Source organism: Hippocampus guttulatus, chromosome 13, assembly GCF_054856545.1.
Source record: "Hippocampus guttulatus isolate MCC_2025c chromosome 13, RoL_Hgut_1.0, whole genome shotgun sequence".
Taxonomy (NCBI): domain Eukaryota; kingdom Metazoa; phylum Chordata; class Actinopteri; order Syngnathiformes; family Syngnathidae; genus Hippocampus; species Hippocampus guttulatus.
Genome location: NC_141273.1, coordinates 4560397 through 4584049, shown reverse-complemented (window position 1 = coordinate 4584049; position 23653 = coordinate 4560397). Strand labels below are relative to the sequence as shown.

The 23653-nt window shown below is 40.7% G+C and overlaps 1 protein-coding gene across 1 annotated transcript; it reads right to left on the bottom strand.

The window, feature by feature from the left end:
* Positions 1–2436: 2436 nt before the first annotated feature.
* Positions 2437–21591, bottom strand: kcnk5a (potassium channel, subfamily K, member 5a). Its single transcript, XM_086128159.1, has 5 exons — positions 21102–21591; positions 5957–6068; positions 5629–5795; positions 5367–5535; positions 2437–4617 (listed from the first exon to the last, which is right to left on the bottom strand). Exons 1-5 carry the CDS (start codon positions 21285–21287, stop codon positions 3671–3673), a joined length of 1581 nt encoding a protein of 526 aa, XP_085984285.1. The 5' UTR covers positions 21288–21591; the 3' UTR covers positions 2437–3670.
* Between the last annotated feature and the right edge of the window lie 2062 nt (positions 21592–23653).

The following is a 23653-nucleotide window of genomic DNA, read 5'->3' as shown; positions in this document are numbered from 1 at the left end:
CTATTAATGAACAATCCAAAGCCGGCCATAACGTTGTTGTTTGACAGTCAGTAGCAGGGTAAGTGCAAAACAAACAAACAAAAAAAAAACATTTCACGCTGACATTCACACCTATGGTTTTTGCAATGTGCGAAGAAACTGGAGTACCCTGTGTAAACCCCACACACGCACAGGAAAACGAAAACTCCACACAGGATGAGCCTCTGCTGAGATTCAAACTGTGAAGCTGTGTGCCAGATATGCGAATCGCTAACCGCTGTGCTGCGTCTGAAAAGTCCCTTTAATTAGGGAGTAACTAAGACGAGGCAGAGCACAATTTGCAATTTTGGGGGAAAATGAGGGTATTTTAGGTTTGAGCACATTGTCCACACTCGAGGGCACATCTTTTAGTAAATTAAAAATTAGTGTGTATCCATCAAATGCATCCTAGAGGTTCATTAGTCATTGTAAATTGCAGTGGTAACCCACACACTCAGTTTTATCGTCGGCAGTCAACTACTTATTCGAGTACTTTGTTGTGAACTTGAAGTAACAGGGTTATTTGTAAAAGTTTACTTTTTTATTTCATTGCATATATCACATAGGTTATGATTTTTATTATTTTTTAAATTGTCTATTCACAAAGAAAAAGTTAATTTTTAGCGCCTGGAAACATCCAGTTTCGCTCCCCATACATTTTGATGATTGATTCGACATTAAACTTGCTCCAGTCTTGGCCTAGATCAGTGGTTCTTAACCTGGCGAGACACACCTGACTCAAGATGTAATTAGTTATGACACGCCCGCTTGGCTATCGCTGGCTGCAGATGATCACATGACATTGCTTGTCCAATCAGTGCTGCGGGAAATTTAGTTCACTCAGTAGTCAATGTGTGACTGTCGTGATAGTACGTCATACAATTTTTTAAAAAACTATATTTAGGCCATGTCATTTTATTTACTTTTTTTCTGTTTTTAAAAAAAGTGTTTGTTTTTTTTAATGTCTTGAATTTGTAAAAGAAAAATCTAATTTATTTTTCAATAATGAAGGGTTCGGTGAACGTGCATATGAACTGGTTGGGTTTGGTACCTCTAACAAGGTTAAGAACCACTGGGCTAGATGCTCTTTTTGCACACTGCTCTTTTTGCAGATAATCTCCCGGGAACTATGGCGCTGTTTTTTTATTTTATTTTTATACAGCCACCTTTAACATGACTCTACACCAGGCTGATTGGCATATTTTTTTATCCAATAGACCAAAGACATATTGAAGGATGAAGGGCCCAATCGAAAAAAAGGTTCGTGGGTTGTCCCTATTTGTCCTGTTCTTGACTAGCAAGCAACTGGTCCAAAGCATACTCCCTCATTTTGTCCCTAGTCAGCTGGTCTACAGGATCCAGTTCCATGTGACAATGAACAGGATAAGCAATGTATGGATGTATACTCTAAACTTTATCTGTTTGTCCCCGAGTTTAAAGGGCTCAACATCAGTCAAATAAACACATCCTGAAGCAAAAACTGCTGCACAGACTACCGAATAGAGTCGGTGTATTGTTTTTATGATTTTATTCCAGCCTCTGCAATCTACAGATCCAAGTGTCTTTGATGAGTGGTTGCAACACTGTACTTGGTCCAGCGTGCAGCTCTATTTGACTCACAGTAAAAGTACAACATAGTCGGGTCCTTATGACCAATGTTGCCTGCAGAAGGGAATCCACTGCACAAATACAGCAAAGAGTCTGGACTATCTTAACAGACCTTTGAAAACTAATAAATCCTTTGTATTAGATTTTAAAAATGTTTAAATAACCACCATTTAATAGGAGTGAAATTAAAAAAAAGAGTCACTTTTCAACAAATGTTTATTTTTACATGAAATATACAGTTTGGTTTGAAATTCATATGCAAACAATAATTTAATCATAAAAAAAAAAAAAAGAAAACACAGGACAATGGGTTTAACCAGTTACAAGTAAATTTTCTTTGGACATGTTTGACAAGTACCAGGACTGCATAACAATGGCGCACCTATGTGGATACCATAATAATGATAATGAAAGAAATGTACAGAAAATGTGACCAAACACCAAAAAACGGTGGGGCCCAAAAGTAGAAATGTATAAAAACACCCAGTGTGAAACACTAAAATTTTAGCATTATACTTGAGTTCCTCTGCTTTGCAGTGGATTTAAGGCATTGTGTAAGGCAGAAATTGTTCCATGGGTGACAAAAAAAAAAAAAAAAATCTTCCATTACCCAATATTTACAAACTAGGAACTAAACCCGACTCAGATTTCCAAGTCTACAACAGCCCTGTGTGACACTGCATTTGTTGGCATCTTCCCATTAGAAGTAACACTCACGTTTTTGTGTTCAAGTGCATGTGCAAAAAGCAGGAAGTGAGCATATAAAGGCTTCGGATAGGACTTTTTGACCCACAAACGCACACACACGCACACACACACACACACACACACACACACACACACACACACACACACACACACACACACACACACACACACACACACACACACACACACACACACACACACACACACACACACACATACGTCATGAGAGCATGGATCTGCGGTGTGTTAACCTATCTGGCCGTCATTTGCAGTACTGCAGTCATTTGTGTCAGTGCGAGCCCCCAAAAGCAAACAAGTAGCAAGGCCATGTCCTCAGCTGAGGTGTTTGTGGCTGCCGATGGGCTTTCAGACAATATTGACTTGACAAACGCAATGCGGTGGAGGGAGTGATGCAGGGAAAAAAAGTGATTACTTGGCTCATACTTTTCCATCATATTGCCACATGAAAAGGCCACTTCATTCATCAGCAGCACAGTACAATAATGTAGCATGAGTAAAGACATAAGTGGATATTATTACGAGGGCCGTTTTTGGCATACAGGAAGTGTTGTTTTATCACTTTTGGTGGTTGTCTCATTTCGGGAATTTACATGCACCAGTTCTGCTCACAAGTTTTCTTTTTTCCTTTCCAGTTTTACAATACCTCTCTGAGACTCACTGATGGCGCTTTGCCAAAGTCTGTTCCGTGCAGTCAACACAAAATGCAATCTCAACCAACTATTCATCAAGGACTTTGAAAAAGAAACAACAAAATGAACGGAAAGGGTTTGGCTCAGGTTAAGAAAAAAATAACATCTGCATTGGAATGGACTTTGGTCTGTGCTCATCTGATGGAATTGTGCAAGAGACACAAACACCCACGTAGCTACAGAACACTACGATGCCCACTATTTCAAATACTTTCAAAACACCAATATGGCGTATGTGACAGCTAATATACTGGAACATATAGATAATTTATTGCTGTAATGTGTAGAACAGATGCAGTCGAGGAAAAACTTGTTAATTTGGGCATGATTTGGATATACAAAAACGGATGACTCTTTTCTACGTGTCTACAAAAGACAGCTAGAGCTGATCAAGTCTCAAATCAATGTTGCGAGTGAGGATGTAAAATGTGTTCAAGTCCCAAATGATAGGGATTTTAATTCAATAGAAGCATGAACATTCACTTGAAGGGAAAGAACATTCATTTGGCTCGGCAGTTTATCCTTTTCCAAACCCAACAGTGCAATGGACTTACCAGTCTTTTGAGTTCACATTAGAAAAGCTTCAAAAGCATCAACGGAGGCAACGTTGACTGTGCGCACAGCAACTAAGGTTCTGTATTGCCTTCCTTTGCATATTCCTCTACAAGAGTCTCGTAAGAGTGGCTGTGTTCAGAAACATCACTGGCAAAAACCGAGCCGTCCGACTCGGAGCTCCTCTCCTCCTTGGAGACGGTTTCAATGTTTTCGTCACACGTTGTTATTGAGAGTTTCGCTTTGGAATCATCCTCCTCATCCTCCTCCTCCAGATTATTGCCAAGAAAGTTTTCCTCATCAATAAAAGTAATGTTTGCATTTTGGAATGTAAGAGAATGGTATTCTTTGGAATCCCATGTCCTTCGAGTAGTTCTGCCGCAATCTCCCACACTTCCGCTCTCGTGATCCACGTCTTTGTCGAGCTGATTTTCATACACTTGGTCCTGGTCAAGTACGACGTCCCTGTCGCCATGATTCTCTGTTAGCAGCAAACCATTGTCAGAGCCCAGGAGGTAGTTTTTGGACTTGGAAAAGGCAACGGTGACACGGTCGCTAAAGCTATATCGTCTCTTCTGGCGTGGTGAACGGTCTAAGCTGAGGATGGTGTGGCCATTAAACATGAGAGTGTCACTGCAGCTCTTGGAGCAAGCCTTGTCTTTTGCTTTGGCTTTGTTCATGGCGTTCCCTGTGCTGGTGTCGAGTCTCTCGTCGCTTTTAGTTCCGATCTGTTTGATCAGGTCGTTGTAGCCTTCTTGCTTCTTAGACAGGAAGCTGAAGATGTTGACATCATTGGGAGTGGGCGGCAGACGGAGCGCGGCTTTGTGAGATTCTTTATAATGCCGCAGCTCATCGAGGGATAGTTTGCGTAGCTTGCGTCGTTTCTTTAGCGCTTTGTGAGCCTCAATCACCATTCGCACTTTCCAGTTGAAGAACAAGGAAAGCCAAGCCAGACCCAAATAAATCCAAACCTCCACAAAGTAGCGATATAGAGTAGGGTAGTCTTTGGTGGGCTCCACACCTGAAATGACATTTTAAAAAAATTAAACACTAAGTTTAACCTCAAAGTAATGTAAAAAAAACTAACACCGTCAGGAAACTGGGCGAGACGGGCCTTCATGCCTAATTGGCAACGCTTTCATACTGTAACTACGGCCCCTGTCCGTGTTATGTACCGTATCGACTGTTGTTACCCTGGACAGGGTTTTTTTTTTTTGTATCACACCCTTTGGGACCAAGAGTGATTTTCTTCTCTTTTATATCAGGCACCTAACCCTAGACGTGTGCGTTACAACTTCTCTCAGCTTGCAATGATGTTGACATGGTAAAATGGAAGAAGGTCGCAATGCTACCAAAGCGATTCATTGAAATGAACATAATTAATCGTTTTGACTTTGAAATGGATGCACAAAAAAATATACCTTTATTCTTGATGGACAACTCAAAATATGAAATTGTTAACAACGGTTGTTGAAATTTGATTTGTAAAAGCAAAGTAACAGTTCTTGTCTTAACGGTCAGTATTGTTTTCACTCCGATTGAATGTGAGAGGCCTTGTGGTTTGTGGCGGAATGTTTGAATGGAAATTTCAGTCAAGGAATGGATGAGCTTGTGAGGTTGCTCATGTTTCAACAGTCCGTGTGGGAGAACACATAACATCTGTTTAAAAAGCCTACCTCATTATTAAGTTCAGCAGCGGCATATTGTTTCATAATGGCATTTCTAACTCCTTGGTTAACAGTCAATTAGAGTGTATTGCCACAAACATACCTGCTACCAAGTCACCAAATCCAATTGTAGTTAAGGTGACAAATGAGAAGTACAAGCCTTCAATATATGTCCAACCCTCCTGGGACATAAACACAAAAGGCGGAAGGACTAAATGGAGCAGCAAGCCCCAGAGAAGAAAAATAGCCGTGCAGGTAAATTGAGCCTTTCTCTGGAATAGAAACAACAATACATCTGGTGAGGTTTTGTACAGTCTTTTGCATTGACGTCATAATAATAATAAAAAAAGCAAATATTAAGTTACCAGTGAAAATCCTTTCTTGGTAAGAAAATGACCAAAGTGCTTGGCTCGTCCACCAAAGAACTTCCCAAGCTCGCTGATCCAGGTAAGACACAAAGGCACCCCAAAGAGCCCGTAGAAGATGCAAAATCCACGTCCCACTGCTGTTTTGGGAGCAATGTTTCCATATCCTTAAAAATAAAGCGTGCATTATAGTTAGCTTAGATACCTGAAACCACTGAACTGAAATTGACTTGACTTACAGCCAGAAGTCAATTTCTGAAAAATATCTTGAACAAGGGGGAGTGAGATCTCTTTCCAATAATTTTACATAACCAATAAAAATAGCTACCTATCGTAGTTATGACTGTTGCAGCAAAGATGACGGCATTTGGCCAGTTCCAGTTGTTGAAAGTCTTGTTGCCAGTTATGGTGACTCCTTGGCCAGCAGCATCGGAAACCATCTAGAGACAAACATGAGAAAAAGTATGGAAAATAAATCCGGTTATAAGGTCTGAGTGAATGGTAAAAAAAATAATAATAATACAACAATCAATTTCTTATGCCGAAAACCAGTTGTATTTTGTGTGTGAGCTTATACTTATACACGACAGAGAAGATGAATTGATGCTATGGCCCATTAAGCTTCTAATTATCATCATAACCACTGTTTACAAAAAGGAAGGACGTCCCTTATCAGAAAAAAAACATCTACACCACTTTGACCATTTTTTTCCAAAATGTATAAACTAGATTACTCATTATAATATGTTGTGGAAACCTGTGCATAGAATGCGTTTGATAAAATCCCTGTACAGAGTAAATGTTCAAGAGAGACAAAGAGTAAGAGAGACGGAGTGAGAGAGAGAGAGAGAGAGAGAGAGAGATTATCATTCAATGTGGAAATTAAGCATTGGTCACTTGTAGATGACATGCCATGGTATGATACAATTAAAACATTGGTTAGAGTTGTGACAAGTTAAATTTCTTAAAAAACTGTTATAGTAGAGGTGGTGAAAGTTCGAGTTTGCCATGTTGGCAACACTACGTAATGCTTTGAATTAAAATGCGTTATTTTTCCCCACTAACTGATGACATTTCTATGACTCATTTATTGTAATGACAAAATATGGGCTTCAAAATTTCCTTGAAGCCCAAATGATAAGATGATTTTAAAAGGTCTGCATTAGAAAGTGACACAGGAGTGGATTTTCACTCCCAACCTCGTAAAAGTCCATAGTAAAATCAAATCAAATCAATAAATAAATACATTAAAATAAAATAAAATCCTATGCCGTCCTGTTCCCAGTGAAAACATCCCCCACTCCTGTCCTGCCCCCATTTAGGAAGTTTTTTTCCCCCTCCTCCCGACTGGATAATCCCGCTCCTCTGCGCTTTTATCCTGTCCTGCCCCAAACCCGTGACGGAAGGTAAAGATGATCCCACAGGATTCTCGATAAAATGTCAGCCTGTAGTCTATATGTAAAAAAAAATGCTAGCACTAAAATCACCCCCCCCCACCCCACACACACACACACAAACCTCAATAGTGATTTAATTATTATTTATGGTGGGGGTGCTTTTTTCACACATCAGCCTGACTAATATCTTTGAAGGAAGGAGGCAAGCGTTGTACAATTGTTTCCTGGCGCCTAATGTCGCTAAACGCTGACCAATCAACAAAATTCACATGCACAGTTCTACTCATGTGCACTTCAACCTGTGAAAAAACCAAAATAAAATTGATCGACACAATATTTTGGCTTTTACTAAAACAACATGTGATGTCATTTATGCTTGTATAAGTGATAGGTACAGTAGGTATATGTGATTACCGTTGCCGTTTGGTGTATACAGTATTCCAACAAGTATAATTATGACATTGACAGTATAACACGGTGTCATGGGGTTTAAGTTTATGACGAATAAAGGTGTCATGAACACACCATTGTCTGCACATTAATTAAATTAATTTGCTTCCTTCTACGGCGACACATAGCATCACTGGAGCCTGCAGCAGAAGCGGCATATTGACAGACATGGATAGCAATTATCTACCGTGTATCTTTGCGTGCGTTCAACCTGTTTTTTGTTTTTAATAGCCGGAACACCACAAATTATGGCGATAACAAGGTTGGCAGTTGGCAGCTCTGGATTCTGCACGCTTTGCTTCGTTCGAAAAGAGCCCACAACGCCCTGAGTGTATGGCATTACTTGGCTCGTAATGCCTGAACTGCAGAGGATCCCATAAAAAAAAAAAAGTGGCTGGCAAAGCGCATTAGGCTCCAGGGGAATACTTGGAAGGGGGAAACGTGTTGTTTGAAGTTTTGATTCAAAATTGATCTTTTATTGACACCAATCCATGAACTTTTCTCACACACCTCATTTGAATATTTGCCAACTAGGCATAGTTTGAAGACATCCCTCGCCTTCTTTCTGTGGAAAGGGCATGAACAGCATGTACCTGTATTCATTTTATCTGCCAGATCCCAAAAAAAAGTGCTGGATTTCATGAAAGACAAAGCGCTGATTCACAGGAATACAATAGGGGTAGAGTACAACCTTTCAAATATAGAAGGCAGAGGTCAAAATGCTCTCAAAAGTCAAAATACTGTATACCAGGCAACTCTAAATTGAACAATCTTAATCATCTCATTCTTCAGTGTTTCAGGAAACTATTCCCAAGCACACAAACAATGTCATCCAATGAGATGATGAGTGTTCAGGCTTTGTAATGCCAAAGAGTGAGTATAAAATACAGTGTAAAAAATTGTTTCAGTTACAAACTGAGCCCGGCGGAGCAACTTTGAAGGATGCTTATGAATTGTTTTCCCACAGCTGACTGACTCTCCAAGGAAAATCAAGAACGTTTTTCAAACGTGCCGTTGGGTTTTTCTGAGTGCACCAAACCGTTGTTGTTTTTTTCTCTCCTCTTCGATAATCATACAAAATAATTTCTCTGTCTTACCTTTGTTTTTTTCTGTTAAATCTTTCATAATTATACAAAAAAAAAATAGCTTATTTTGTCAGCCACCGTTTGTCGCAGACAAACGTCTTTTGCAAATAAATCTCTCGCCACTGTCAATCTTTACGTAACACGAACAAATAGCATGCCCAGTAAGACAACTATCTATTAGCAAATATGACCCTGTTAACGTTAGCGTAGAGCCTGGAGTATGAATTGGATGCACTTCCGATTGATCATTAAAAATGGCTCCTGCCATGGCCCCAAAATAGTCAGTGACACTGGGACATTCAGTTGTTAAGCAGTGTTAAGCCAATGTCTCAAATCATTGGCTCTCATTTACTGATAAATGCGCAGAAATATTCACACTTTGCGCACGAGTTGAGCATCCATGCAAAATCACCGTCAGATTCACAACATAAGATAAGAAAACCTTTATTAGTCTCGCAATGGAGAAATTCCCAATTCACAGCAGCAAAGTTATGAAAGGAAGAAGTAGAACAAAATATAGGAGCTGCTGGAAAGGCAGCCACTCTCGCGGCGCCATTTTGAAGTCAAAATAACACAACACATAGGACAGACAGCCGTGCAATCTTCACCACTTTTCTGCATACACTTTGTTGTCTGAAGCAGTTCTAGATGAAAGAGGAGAGGATCAAAGTGTCCTTTCACCAGTGGATCAGAGACGTCATGCTGAAAATGTGCACACGTCTGCTACAAGCTAAGTTTTGAAAGCAAACACGAAGCTGTAGCGTCCATTGACGAAAAGAGATGAGTTCACTCCTCCTGTCCCACGTAATCCGCTTCAAACTCCAAGCCGCGACTCCCAGTTCCAAATCCGCATCGGCGCTCCGCGCTAACGCTCCTTTCTTCTCATCGTCGGCTCCTCAAGACTTACATCCATCCAGCCGCAGACCGTTCAACAGCACCGATCTCTCCGCTGAACAAAGCGGGGCTGTGAAAAATGCTGCCCATTACAGGCGCAAGACACAAGCGCCCCGGACTGTCCAGCAACGACAGTCAAATGGCACCGACATTCCTCCCAGTCAAAAACAGTCCTGGTATACCCATGCTGCCGAGAAGGCGCAACCACCGAGCACAGAGTCTCCTCCTTGATGAATGGTGTGGCCAAAAAATGCTGAAAAAAGTCCACATCAGGTCCACACGACGTAAACAACACAAAGTGACAAAACAAACACAAAAACAACAAAAAAAAGCAAGGCTCATGAGAGCACTTGCTGACGGCTGCCTACTCGGGCGCCATCTTGACTTGACTTTTAAATGGCCGGTCAAATTTAAAAAAACAAAACAAAAAAAAAGCTACGAGAGATGGCTCCAAAACGTTCAGAACTTTCTTAGTCTTTATCCTGTTTGCGAAAGGTTTGTATCATCGGAAAGATGGCTGAAAAACAGATTTTGACAGCATATAATAACAAGATCAATCATTTTTAATTAATTTCGAATTTAGATTATAGAATGCTGTGCACAAGACACGCTCAATCAATTATGAATTCATTGAAATGGGTAGTAACCGATAGATATAGCCCAGCAATGAACTATAATTTAAATTCATGCCAGTCTGAGTTATGACACAAGCGACCAGTAGTGACATGTCAAGGATCTTTTGGAAGGTCGTTTGTTGACTGTAAACGTCTGGAAATGTTGTCTGCGTGTGTACTATTTGATCAGATGAAAACTTTAACGCTTTAGATTCGCTTGGAAATGCGGGCGGTTCACTGGCTGGTGCACGCTCAGCGTTCTGATGTCACTCGAATGTGGACACAGACTAAGGCGGATTCAATTGTACAGTAAGCGCCTTCAAGCACTGAAATGGCAAGACAGGAAAAGTGACGTGAAGTGTCTTTCGCTGTGTTTTGGGGCATCTGGTCAACTCATTTGCAAATTCTCAATCTAGGTGATTACTGTGACAATTGTTCTTAGTGTTTACATAAATTACTTTAATTTCAATCATGGCTAAAAGATGTCTTTATTGATCCCTCATTATTCATGTGTCCGCACAGTCCAATTTCTTCGACACTTCTCTTGTCACTCTTACGTTTCTCACTTCAGGTCAAGGTTGTCCGTTGCTGAAGTCACTTTGAGCTTTGTGTGGTTTCAGGTGATCATTATTTTTTTTCCTAATGCTTCTGTCTCATTTCGTCAGCTCGCTTGCTGATTGGTTCCCATTCTATTCCATGTGATAATCATGAAATCTCTATCTCGTGCATCTTCAGTTATGACCCAACAGGACAGGATAGTCAATTGTAAACATTGAACAAGTTGAACATTTATAATTGTCGGCCACGACCATTTTACATGCGGACTGGGGTGGGTAAAACTAACTCTTACTATAACTCTCACCACAGGATAATCTCTCAAATGTCTGGTAAAATTTGCCGTCCCGTGAAAATTCGGATTAAAATGGCCACTTTGAAAAGCAGATGTAGTTGATATTACATATCCTTTAGACCAGCTGGAGCCAAGTTCTAGCAGGGAACCGTTGAGTTGCCCAGAGGACAAATACACCTGGATGTGTTGTATAATTAACACAATCATTTAGACCAACATTTATTAATGATAGACGCCACCTTGCACAAACAAAAAAACCTAAAACCTACCCTCAATTTAGGAACGTTATTATCATAACATAGTGTTGTTTTATCAAATAATGGCTCACATAAACTGAAGGTGAAGTGGGAACAAATTCAGAGCAATGATGAGTGTGGGGACAGGAGGGAGTAACCCAGCCCAGGCACATCTGCGGTGTTCATGTTGCTGTAAAAATAGGACATTTTGTCCGTGTTGGGGGGCGGCCCGGTAGTCCAGTGGTTAGCACCTCGGCTTCACAGTGCAGAGGTACCGGGTTCAATTCCAGCTCCGGCCTCCCTGTGTGGAGTTTGCATGTTCTCCCCGGGCCTGCGTGGGTTTTCTCCGGGTGCTCCGGTTTCCTCCCACATTCCAAAAAAACATGCATGGCAGGCTGATTGGACGCTCTAAAATTGTCCCTAGGTGTGAGTGTGGGCGTGAATGGTTGTTCGTCTCTGTGTGCCCTGCGATTGGCTGGCAACTGACTCAGGGTGTCCCCGCCTACTGCCCGAAGACGGCTGGGATAGGCTCCAGCACCCCCCGCGACCCTAGTGAGGATCAAGCGGTTCGGAAAATGGATGGATGGATGTCCGTGTTGGTGAAATGTTCAGCATACAGAAGACAATGTTATTCATACTTTAATCATTCATACGGAGATGCAAAAAAACACTGTCATTTCAAATGTGCCCCTATTAGTTGCACACATTGCAACTGCTGGGTGTTATCTTACTTTTGATGTTCACATACATACATATGTACAGTATATATATATACATGTTTATCTAAAAAGACATGCTTAGCTAAACATAATTTTTCAATCAATCAAAACAAAAAAACCCCCACTGCTACTGGTCGGAAGGACATATTAAAAGGGATATTTCACATATGTAAACTATTTGCAGTTGTAAAAAGTTAACTCTTGTCTATAATTCATTTGATAACTTCATTATCTTTCATGTACACTTAATACATTTAAAAAATGCTTAAAAAAATATTATAGCTGGCCGCCATGTTGCTCCATTGACGGACTTGCTGTCCTGTCGTGCATTACCCAGATATTGTGGGAGTCGGGTCGTCAAACAAACAAGAGAGAGATGGGAATCGCGCTGCAGAGATGGCTGTATTTATGGCACTCATTCCCTATGCCCTTTAAATACATGCAAGATGCTTTTTATTCGCTGACAATTGCTTCTTAAACAGCCGCTATGTGTTTATTGATTGGCTCATAATTGATTGAGAGTGTCTTGTGTACAGCATTCTCCAATTTAAATTTGTAATGTCTGTCTTCAGGCAGTCTGTCCTGCCCTTACGCGTGCACATTCCAACCACAAATGGCGAACGGATATTCAGTATGAGGGCGGACACTTTCATTGGTCCACTGTGTTTGGTAATTTCATCGGTCAGATGTGACAAGACCACGGGTAAATCGAATGGCGGCTTGAAGCTTCTCAGTCAAAATTCATAAATAAACTGCATGATATTCAAAGCCGAAAGGTTCAAAGAGTGGGAGGAAAAAAGTGTTTTATATTCCGGAAATTCCAGTACAAGGTAATGCTATACATCTTTAATATATTGTTTGGATTACGTGTAAACATACATATGCAATCGGTCGTGTCCGACGACATTGTGTTTCAGAATATTGGCGACGCGCAGTAGGATTTCCTGTATTGGCTGCGTTTAATCGTCTCAATCACAAAGCCTGACGAAAATAGCCGAAAACAATGTCCTCCCGTCAATTAGAGTGACACAGCATGGCCTTCCCCAACGACATAAAAAAAAGTGACACATGACCCAAACAAACCTGACCAAAATATCAGGAAACAATGTCCTCCCGTCAGTTAGAGTGATACAGTGTGTCCCTAATTATATGGCACAGCAATGTATGAAAAGACTTAAACGTGTAAATAAAAAAAAAGTTTTTTTTCCCCAGCTATAAAAATGCTTACCTCCCAATGGACATCAAGAGAAAAAGGGGAAAGTCAAAGGTGGGAGTTATTAATCAAAAAATATTTTTGTTGGGCGGCCCGGTAGTCCAGTGGTTAGCACGTCGGCTTCACAGTGCAGAGGTACTCCGGCCTCCCTGTGTGGAGTTTGCATGTTCTCCCTGGGCCTGCGTGGGTTTTCTCCGGGTACTCCGGTTTCCTCCCACATTCCAAAAACATGCATGGCAGGCTGATTGGACGCTCTAAATTGTCCCTAGGTGTGAGTGTGGGCGTGGATGGTTGTTCGTCTCTGTGTGCCCTGCGATTGGCTGGCAACTGATTCAGGGTGTCTCCCGCCTACTGCCCGGAGACGGCTGGGATAGGCTCCAGCACCCCCCGCGACCCTAGTGAGGATCAAGCGGTTCGGAAAATGGATGGATGGATATTTTTGTTCCACCCGTTGATAATGGAGGACATAGTAAAAGAACACGTCAGGTATTTATCATTTCGCAGATTTTGTGTAATTATAATAAAGTATCCTAAGTTGTTTACTGGCCCCGTTACACATACCTCTACCAATTATGACGTACAATGAGCTCTCCACATAATTCATTTTGCTTCAGTTAGAGCTGCATCTCACGAGGGTGGATGACCAGTGATTTCAACACAAATCAAAAACTAACAGGTATTGGTAATGTAAAACGGAACCCTGATAAAGGTGACAAAGCTACATAGTGTGAGTTGAGGTATGGTGATATTCGTATTGAACAATTAGTATTTTAGTCTGAAAATGCAGCTGTGCCCAGCCAGGCTAAAATGACAAAGAAAGTATTCCTTGATACGAATAAAGAAGTGAAACAATCGCCAAATTGCAGGCTTAGCAGTCTCCTGTTGCTATTCTGATAACCAAAGAACTGTAAAAACCACGATTACAAACCCCAACTGTTATCTGGCAGCTGGCAGCCGAGCACGACACTCCATTCCGAGGTATTTTTCCACTTGGAGCCGATGAACACGACACAGTCGAGGAGCAACAGCTGCCCTGAGGCAAGATCAACCCGGTCACAAACAATGAAGTCACTCATGCTCTCTCATTTATAAATTGTTTATTGATTTCGGGTTCAGAGGTTGGTGGGCGTCGAACATTAAGGACAAGCAAAGTTAGCGGTTCAATTGTCTATGCTAGTGAAAATAAAGGATAAACACGTGAAAATCTGGAAAATCCGTGTTATGGTTGTACTTTTGCTGCTGGACATAACTCAGAAATAAGCAGACAATGTATCATGCTTACAGTACAGCTGTGTTTCGACAGTTACAAAAATGCCTATTTGGCAGTAAAACACGAGGCGTAAACCATACTACCGTCCGCCATAAACACATTTGCAAGTGGCTGCTTTAAAGTCGCCTTGTTAAATTTCATGAGGTTTGAAAGACTTGGCCAATTCGTACCACATGCAGAGTTGCTGTTTTTCCTTGTTAATCCTTTGTTGAGTTGATTTACATTTAAATCAGTGAGTTAGGGATTCTTTATAGGTGGGGGTTGGGGACAGCTAGTAAAACGCTATGGGTGGTGGTCCTTTTCCAACTGACACACAACTTATTTCCAATTGATTATTTACTACTGATAACGACTGTACTACAAACCTCCATTGTAAACTCACCCACGTGCAACCCTGGTCAAGGCTTCCTTTTATTTGGAAAAATAAATTTTTAAAAAGACATTTAAGGTAATGGTACATGGAACATATTAGGTAAGGGAGTTTCCAAAAAGAGTCGATCAGTGCTAAGGCACAGGTGACATTTTGTGGCCATATTTTGCATGTGTTTTTTTTTTTTTAACTTAGGGGTTTTACATACTCGCAATTGTCATGCAAATCTTCAGTTTCTTGATATATTACTCAGAATTAACCTTGCCCGCAAACTGAATTCTTGCAGTATTTGTGAGTTTACAAAACCCCAAGACTCTATCTTGTCCTGGGCCTGCTGATTTGCTCCGAACCAATCACAAAGCAACTGTGTTTTAGGGGCAGGATACGGGGCTGTAACGAAAACAAGAAGCGTCCAGGTCGGGGGAAACAAACCAAACACAGCAACAGAGGTGTTAATTAATAACATCCGTTATCCACATATTTACAATCAGTGCAAAGCATTCTACTGAATGTCCCGTCTTTTCCGAGCAGATCAGATTGGAGTAGTCCCAGATTGATGCTATGGAAAACTCTTTTGAGTGATTCACTTTATCAATCTGGCTAGTTTAGTACTGAATGGCACTTGGAGTATGTAAACATAATGTATAATTGTTTAAAAATATGATATAAATCTTTTCAAGGGCTATTTTATGAACAGATTTTCTCCACATAGATTGTTGTTAATGTATATAAATCCGGGTTGCAACACAGCAACAAAAGGAAAGTGTGGTTGAGAATCACTGATTTAAATACGTAAATCAGCATAAAACTGATTTGACCACCAGCAACAGCTGTGCAAAAACCACTCAATGTGGTTGCACATCTTAACAAGTCGGTCGCGCACATCCGATTGCGGGGCGATAGAGACTTTGGTTCTCGCACGTGTGGGGGCGGAGGGGCGCTACACAACCCCACGCGCGCACAAACCCTACCCCGCACGCATGCCGTCAAAACATTAGCCCTAATAAAACAGGTATGCACGCACGCAGTCACGCAAAACATTGACCGTTCCAAAACAGGTGGCCCACAGTGGCCACACACACGCACATCCTGTATATGCACTATTTAGTGTTGCTCATGGTGGGCATTGGATAATTTCAACAGATTTTTGATTTCGGAGCGTTGCATGTGGGCACGTTGGCATGTTTTCTATATGTAACGGCAGCGTCCTTCCACTTTCTTGTGTAATTTTGGGTCATGTCCCTTAAACGCCAAATGAAACCATCCAGGCCAAATTATTTTATGGAGCTTTGTGCACATCTGGTCTGAAAACGTTCAGAGTGGAGAATGAATCCTCGCATATTGGTATGGAGGCGCAAAATGCTTGGCTATGTTCTGTGTGCGTGTCTGTGGTGCTTTGATATAAAGTAATGCGACTGCAACATTTTCTTTTTTTTTTTTCTTGGATTCTCTTCTTTTAAGTTATTGTTAGTGGCTGAAATAAATATATTTATATTTTGGTTACACTATATAAAGACTGGCATGAAAAGGCTACACTAACACCTTGACTTATTTGAGGCGGGGCAGTGGTGCCTGGCCCATCACGCCGTTATTGCCTTTTAACAATCGCTGCTTTTAAATGTTGGTAGTCAATTGTAGTTTGCATTGTGTTAAAATAGTTACTATCTATTGATTCATTAGTTTTTGCTTTTTTTTTTTTTTAACCCCTACACTTGTAATTTGGTGCTCTGGTCCAGTCAAGATAAAGAATGGGGAGCTTAGGTCAGGCGTGCTTAACAATCACACTTGCATTATTATCACCGGACCAAAGGTTGCCCAAGAAAAAGCATACGGATAAGGTCAGAACATTTATGTAAGTGAAGGTGACAAATACTTTTGACAATTTCACTTGACTTTTTTCTGAGGAGCTGGCAACACTGGTCCTCTCTCGTCTCAACGGCAGTAATGTATGTAAGTCATAACTATGCACGGGGTGATTACTAGTTTGACAGTTTACCATGGTTTGCAAACGTCAAGGTTTCAATAACAGCTAATCATCGCTGCCGCTGGCAACAAGCTCTTCTTTTATTTTAGGTGGGGACTTCTAAGCAGGGCACAATATGATTGGCTGCTTACAGAGTTGAGTAAACAAGCAGCCTTTTTGTAGTTAAACACCAACTTTTTTTCTCCTCGGGGAGCAGAGAGAGGAGGGGTGAGCAGTTACGCACAGAGGAGGAGGAGGGAGGAGAAACTTCAAAAGAAACCCGTACCGAGGATGCCCATATATTATTTGGCAAGATAAAGTTTACCTTCTCGCCGCGTTGGTGGCATGTGACTGTTATATGTAGCCTGAACAATTATTGCTGCAGTTTACTTGACCTCTTCTTGACAGTGTACATGTAAATAAGCAAGTACAGGTACTCGAGGCAGATATAGAATGCCTTCAGCATTTTTTATTTTTTCAAACCAAGGTATCGGAATCACTCGTTTCGGACCGACTCGAAATTTCGTATTTTGGGACCGTCGCACTCCGACAACTTCTTGTACTTTTTGCTGTCATTTTTACACTGTTCTGTGTCTTCTGGCACATGCAGCAGTTGGTAAAGTGATCGAAATGGCATGAGACTTCACAGTATTTGACTGGCCTCCCTTTTTTGGTCTGCTCCAGGGCTCGGATGATAGCGTCACTGTTTGACCAAACGGAACAAATTCGCAGAGCAAAAGTGCCAAATTTACTCCAACCAAACTGCAAGTGATGAGGAAGAGCAACCACCATTTCCCAAATTCTTCTAAATAAAATGTCTGTTTGCTGAGGAAGAGAATGCATGAAAGAAAATTGAGGTCAAATTAAAAAAAGATTCGGTTAGAAGAAGCTAATGCATGAAAAGGAAAATAGTGTGAGTGAGTGAAAGTTACCTTTTGTTATTTCAAGCCACAAACTTAAACTGCACCTTAGGCACGTGACAAAGTTAGCTCATCCAGAAAACGGTGCGCTACTTCATGCACTGTACAAGTGTAACTGTGACCACGGGTCATGTTTGATTAAAATGAGACTGTAGCGTTGATAAACACATCAAGTGTTGACAGAATTCACTTGGCCTTGGAAGCGTGATCAGACAGTCACGTGCGACTGGATAGCTCAAGCACTTCTAAGGTTGGGTTGTGAAGGCCAGAAAGTCATTTTGGTATACAGAAGTTTTAAAATCAGCGACTGGATTATTGGTGGTGCTTCGTTAAAGCTTGATGATAATGTTGATGGGTCTCAATCATTTCATATAACGCAAATGTGTATTCCATTTTCTTGAAAAATACAGTCGCTATTTCAATATGGGTTCTCAGTCTCTCTCTGTGACAAAAAAACAACCCCTAATGTGCACCAAGCATGTGGTCAATGTCGGCATTATATTCTGGATTTCATGCATGAACTTAACGCACACTGGCCCTTTTGTTGAAATCACGTCATTGTTCAAAAGACACCACATTTAAGTCGACAGATTGTTTCATAGGAAAAGACATGACATCTTTTCATCACTAGTTTTTTTTTGGACAGAAAAAAAGACTTTTTTCTAAACGTATGCAAATATTTTTTAAGTTTTAGGAGCTGCGCTGTGCACCTGGCTGCTCTCATTTCACGCAACGAGCAGAAAGCTTGCATCATGACCATTTATTTGCAAAAGAAAGATAATGAACACCGCCCTTGCATTGCTAAACTTTTATGACAGCTTAAGTGCCTAGATTGATGGGGCCATAAACAGCAATCACTTTAAGGGACCTGATGTTAATTGCAAACTACAAGTTTACAAAGGTAAATAAGGTAAAAAAGTTAATAAAGGAGAAGGCTAACTTTCATAAGTGGGAGTGCAGGAGAAGAAACAATATGAACCCTTACTTTTGATGTCAGGAGTTGTACTGGAAACTCTCCGGAAAAAAAACACCAACTAAAAGATCTTAGCTTTTGATACCAGCCTTTAATTGTACTTCCCAAATTTTCATGCGTTTAAAATTCCAATTCAATTGAGGCCTTTGCGGGGATTGGGCTGTTATTCCAGTGCAATGATTTAGGGGAGGTTCATGGGGATTTCAGTCCCCCAAACACAAAAAGCAGAGACAAGGAAAAAAAAAGGGGGGGATGGGCAAGGTAATAAATCTCCCGAATACTGATGTGGGCCCATACTGGGGGGGGCGACACGTTCAGACATGCTTCCCGTCTGGCTCAAAACTGTGGAGGGGGGTGGGGGGTTGGGGGGGAGTGAAACGAAATTAACAACAAAACAATGTTGAAAAAGAAACACACATTTCATCTTGGGGAAAGAGGACCCACACTTTGGAGAAATGGAAAGGGAATCAAGGAAGTGGAACTGTACTATGAGAAAAACACCTGCGGAATAGGAATGCTATACTTCTATTCCATTCATTGGAGGGAGTGTGTGAACCCACAGGTCAGTGGTTCTCGCTTTACTAGCCAAGCGGTTCCGACATTGTCAACTTTGGACGTTGTAATAGAACACCACGTCCTGCACATTTATAAAGCTGAGATTAGACAGGGCAATTTCCTTCACGTACCCATGACAAAATGCTGAGCCATGCATACTGAATATGCTTGTATACACATACAGGCAATCAGGTTTAAAAAGCACAACATGGACATGTCACAATTATTAGATTGGACACAAGCAACACATCACAGACGACATGAACAAGCAACCTAGGAAGATTGAAAATGTATGGCTCTATCTCAGGGTTGCCAAACTTTTTCAGTGCCGACTCAAATGAGAAATTGACCCAAGCTTACTAAGAACAGGATACGTTGTTAAACGATTGACATAACGCTTGGCAGAATTGAGAAAACACATGAAAATAATGTGCTGGAAATGCCAAGGCACCTAATCATAGTATTAAACAATTTTCACTTCAAGTCTTTGTCTTTCTCCCCCTGCGCTCTCTCTCTAATTTGATATTAAGTTGGGCAATGCAAATATTTAGGTATACAACTACCTGTACTGTTCAATTTTTGTCAATATAAAATTCGGTGGAGAAAACATTTGTATAATCTATGAAGTGAAATACTGTGATATCAGTACAGATTCAATGTCAAGGAGTTGAGCAATTTAAAAGGGAAGTTCATTTTCTTTACAAAATTATGTTCAACAAGCCCATGCTAGTCTCAACGCTGTATTCTGATTACTATTGCATTGGTGGAATATGAATTAAGCAGCAAAATACACCTGTTTTCATCCATCGCAAAGGGCAGCCATTTTGCCACTTGCTGTTGACTGAAAATGACATCACGGGTTGTTCAGAGCTCAAGTAATGACCAATCACGGTTCACCTGTTTTCTGAGTTTGGTCATGTGACATTCGCAAGATGAGCCATGACTGGTCGTTACCTGAGCCCTGAATAAGTCTGATATAATTTTCCTTTTGCATTAAAAATTGTATTTTGGCAAAGCTGGTTTTAAGCATAACCAAACTAAATGTGCGGATTTTAAAAAATATACCTACGTAATAAAAATAAATAAATAAATTATGATTCTGTGGTTTATTTTGTTGATTAAACACCAGCTAATTAATTATGATTCAGTTACTGGTTTGGTTTGTACCAATTCAAATGTGGGGCAAAAAAAAAAAAAGATGATAATTTTTCAAAGTAAAAGCAACTGTTTCATTTTGACTCAACACAATATGTATTTATTTATTTGGGGTTGTGTCTCTCCATGATTGACTGTTTGGGGATGCAAAACCATTCAAGGGCAGTTTGATTTGAGAGTGAAACGATTCGATTCGGTTCAACTTAGTGGGATGCTGATTTGATTTGACGTCATGATGTTGTTGTCATTTCACATGCTTTGTACATTGAATGATGTAAATGTCCCATTTCCATCCAAGATATAGATCTCTCCAATAAAATCTGATTGGCTATGTATTGATATATTTCAAAGTGAAACAATTCAATTTGGTTCAATTCAATGCACTCATCTTTTAAATCAAAAATGATTTTCCCGCTTCATATATATATATTAAAAATATATATTATATACATATATATATATAAATAAAGTAGTAGAGCAGAGGTGACATTGTTGTGGTGAGATGGTGGCCCATATCAAATAGCTTCAGAGCCCGGATAGGCTTGTACCGGCAATGCATTTTGGGACCCAGCTTAAGCTAACTAAACCCCGATCTACAGTATTGTGTGTATAGTATGTCAAAATGCAAACCCCGGGGCTGCAAAATTAAGCCCTGCATTCACAATAGCAATGACTTCATTGATCGCCAAGAATAACCGACACCGGCAATTCATTCCATAGCAGATTCCCTTCACGAAAAAAAAAGTTCACCCGTCTCTCACGAGTCAATAACTCAAGTGTCGGCTGAATGACTGACTTATTATTCATACCTGTAGTATTTTTTCCAAGTCATCTTTCGTCAGACAGGGGTAGTCCTTAAGTATGTTTTCCTTTTGCAGTCTATAGTGCTTTGCGGCCAGCTTCCAATTGGGCTCCTCCAGCACTTGAAAAATAGCTGCCCCGATGGACAGGTAGAAAATAATTGCAGAAGTCAACAAGGGGCCTTTATCCACCATACTGGTGTGCCTTGACTTCTAAGTGGGGGAGAAGAGGAGGAAAGTAGGGAGGGGAAGGCTGACAGCAGCGGTAATAGGAGTGCAGCTCAAGCAGTCATTGTCGGAGAACGTTGGAGTTTTCTTGTTCCACGTCAAGTTTATGGAGAGTCGACGCGCGCCACACTTGACAGCAGTTGTCCTCGCGACATAGCCCAAGAGGTTCGTTCACATGGGTTGCAAGATATTGTCCCCACCAGATCAAGTGCAGTCACTCTGCTATTGTTTCCACGTGCAGCCGGAGAAATAGGGTGAAGCCGGAGTAGGAGTGGAGAATTTCTCACAAGATCCGCCCAGAAAGAGAGGAGGGAAAAGGTTCGAAAGCCACCACGAGGAGGAGTGGGGGTGTTAACTTTTACTTTTTGCTGTGTTCCCCTTTTGACTGCTTTTGACAGGTGTGCGCTTCGCAGTGAGGGAATCCACAAGATTGAGGGGTCGGCAAGACTGTAGTATAATTCATGACTGAGTCTGACCAGCGGTGGCAACAGTACTCGCACTGTTTAAGCAGAAGTACATTTGTGGAAAAACATGGGGAACATTAAAAAACAAAGAACAGACACTGAAAAATAGACCTACTACATAAGTAAATGTCTTATGTCTTACGTCTTTTTTTTTAGCAGTAGAGATGCTAACATTAATTTGAGTGATTATTGATATCAGATTTCTGACATTACTTGACATATTTTTTTTTTACACTTGCATTCAGCGTTTTAAACTGCGTCCGTGTTTCAAGTTGTTGTTTTCAACAGAGAGCGAGCTCGTTGGTTTGACTAGTCCTAGAACTTAAAGAACAGAGAAACCTAAAAAAAAACGTAATTAGCAAATTTTAAAATATTCAACTTACAAATATAGGGTTTGCACAGTGCAAAACACAAGTCCAATGATTAGGAATATATATATTTTCTCTGGATCTGTTGTCTTTGTTATTGATCCCTGGTTCACATTCCTCCTTGATGTCGCTGATGCCCCTGTTTTTTCCACCTTTCAATGCCCCAAGATCTCAATCAATGAAGGTTTCAACCATGGTTAACTTCTTTCTACAGAATTGAAGACTTGTTTACGTTGTCATCTTTTATGAAGGTTCAAAACATTACAAACCTATTTTGAATAAAGGAATAGAAATTTGTGAGGAAAAGTAAGACGTCAGAAAAATAAGTACCGTACAGTACTCACAAACCACACAACTACCTGAAACATCTACTCAAATATATTAACAAAGTACAAATACTGGCTCAGGACTTTTTGTGTGGCACTTGAATAGGTTGTCGCCTCCTCCCACATTTCCCAAATGTCTGCCATATATACAACAATATTCGGAACTGGTATTGCCTGAATGAAGCCGTTTTAACGTGAACAATGACAATGGCGTGAAGGTGATTTGCAGCATACTAACATTTAACCATTCTTGTCACACAAGGGTAAAATGAAGTAATTCACTGTTCAATATAGAATCAATGAAACACTAACTTTTTGATGACGCAGCATAAGTATCTTGCTCAAGTACACTTCTACATGGTACCAAGGGCTGAGGATGCGAATCACAACCATCAGGTTGGAAGACCACTCTTCAACCTGAGCCATTCTGCCCCTTTATCTGCTCTGTCAATGCCTCTTAAAGTTGGTGATGTGTGCTCACTCATGTCTGCTCAAAGAATTCCATCCATTTTTGTATACCGCTTATCCTCCCTACGGTCACGGTGAGCTGTATCATTTTATGTTAAGTGCTCTTTTGATGGCGGCGCGGGCACCCGCAGTGGCTCCTCTTGTTGTCTTGTTGTCTGTTTAAGAGGGAGGAAATTTCATCAAGTACAACATTTGAAAATGAAGTTGTACTTGACTTGACTTGACTTGTCAGCTGACTTTGTGCGAGAGGTGGGGTGAGCCCGGGACTGGTTTGGAGCCAACACAACACAACACAACACAAACACAAGTATTTGTCTTACTTGGTTGTTGTTTATCTCTGTGCTGTCATTGCCTGGAGTTAACGCTTGTTAAGTTATGAGTGCAACGTTCATGTATTGTCAATGTAAATTCGTCTGTATTGACATGTGTCACGTGATATGTACATGGAAATGGACAGTAAAATAATGGGATATGAACATTTAATTGGAACTGGGCACTTGGACCTGCAACTGTAACTGCTTCAGCACAGAAACAGGGAGGTAAATCATTGCACACCTGTTCATGAGCTTGGGCATGAGCAATCAATCATACTGTGGACTCTGACTTTTTATTCATATGTGGTGGTTATCATAGATTACTCACCAGAGGAATGATAACATTGATGATACAACACTGATAGGTTGGGCAGCCATACACAAGCAATCATG

Bases quoted from the DNA above. Each gene is read 5' to 3' on its own strand.
- kcnk5a (XM_086128159.1), bottom strand. From the start codon at position 21,287: ATGGTGGATAAAGGCCCCTTGTTGACTTCTGCAATTATTTTCTACCTG. The intron at 6,069-21,101 runs GTATGAATAATA...GTTTGTCTCTAG, and splicing joins ACTTGGAAAAAATACTACAG to ATGGTTTCCGATGCTGCTGG. The intron at 5,536-5,628 runs GTAACTTAATAT...TTTCTATTCCAG, and splicing joins CCAAGAAAGGATTTTCACTG to AGAAAGGCTCAATTTACCTG.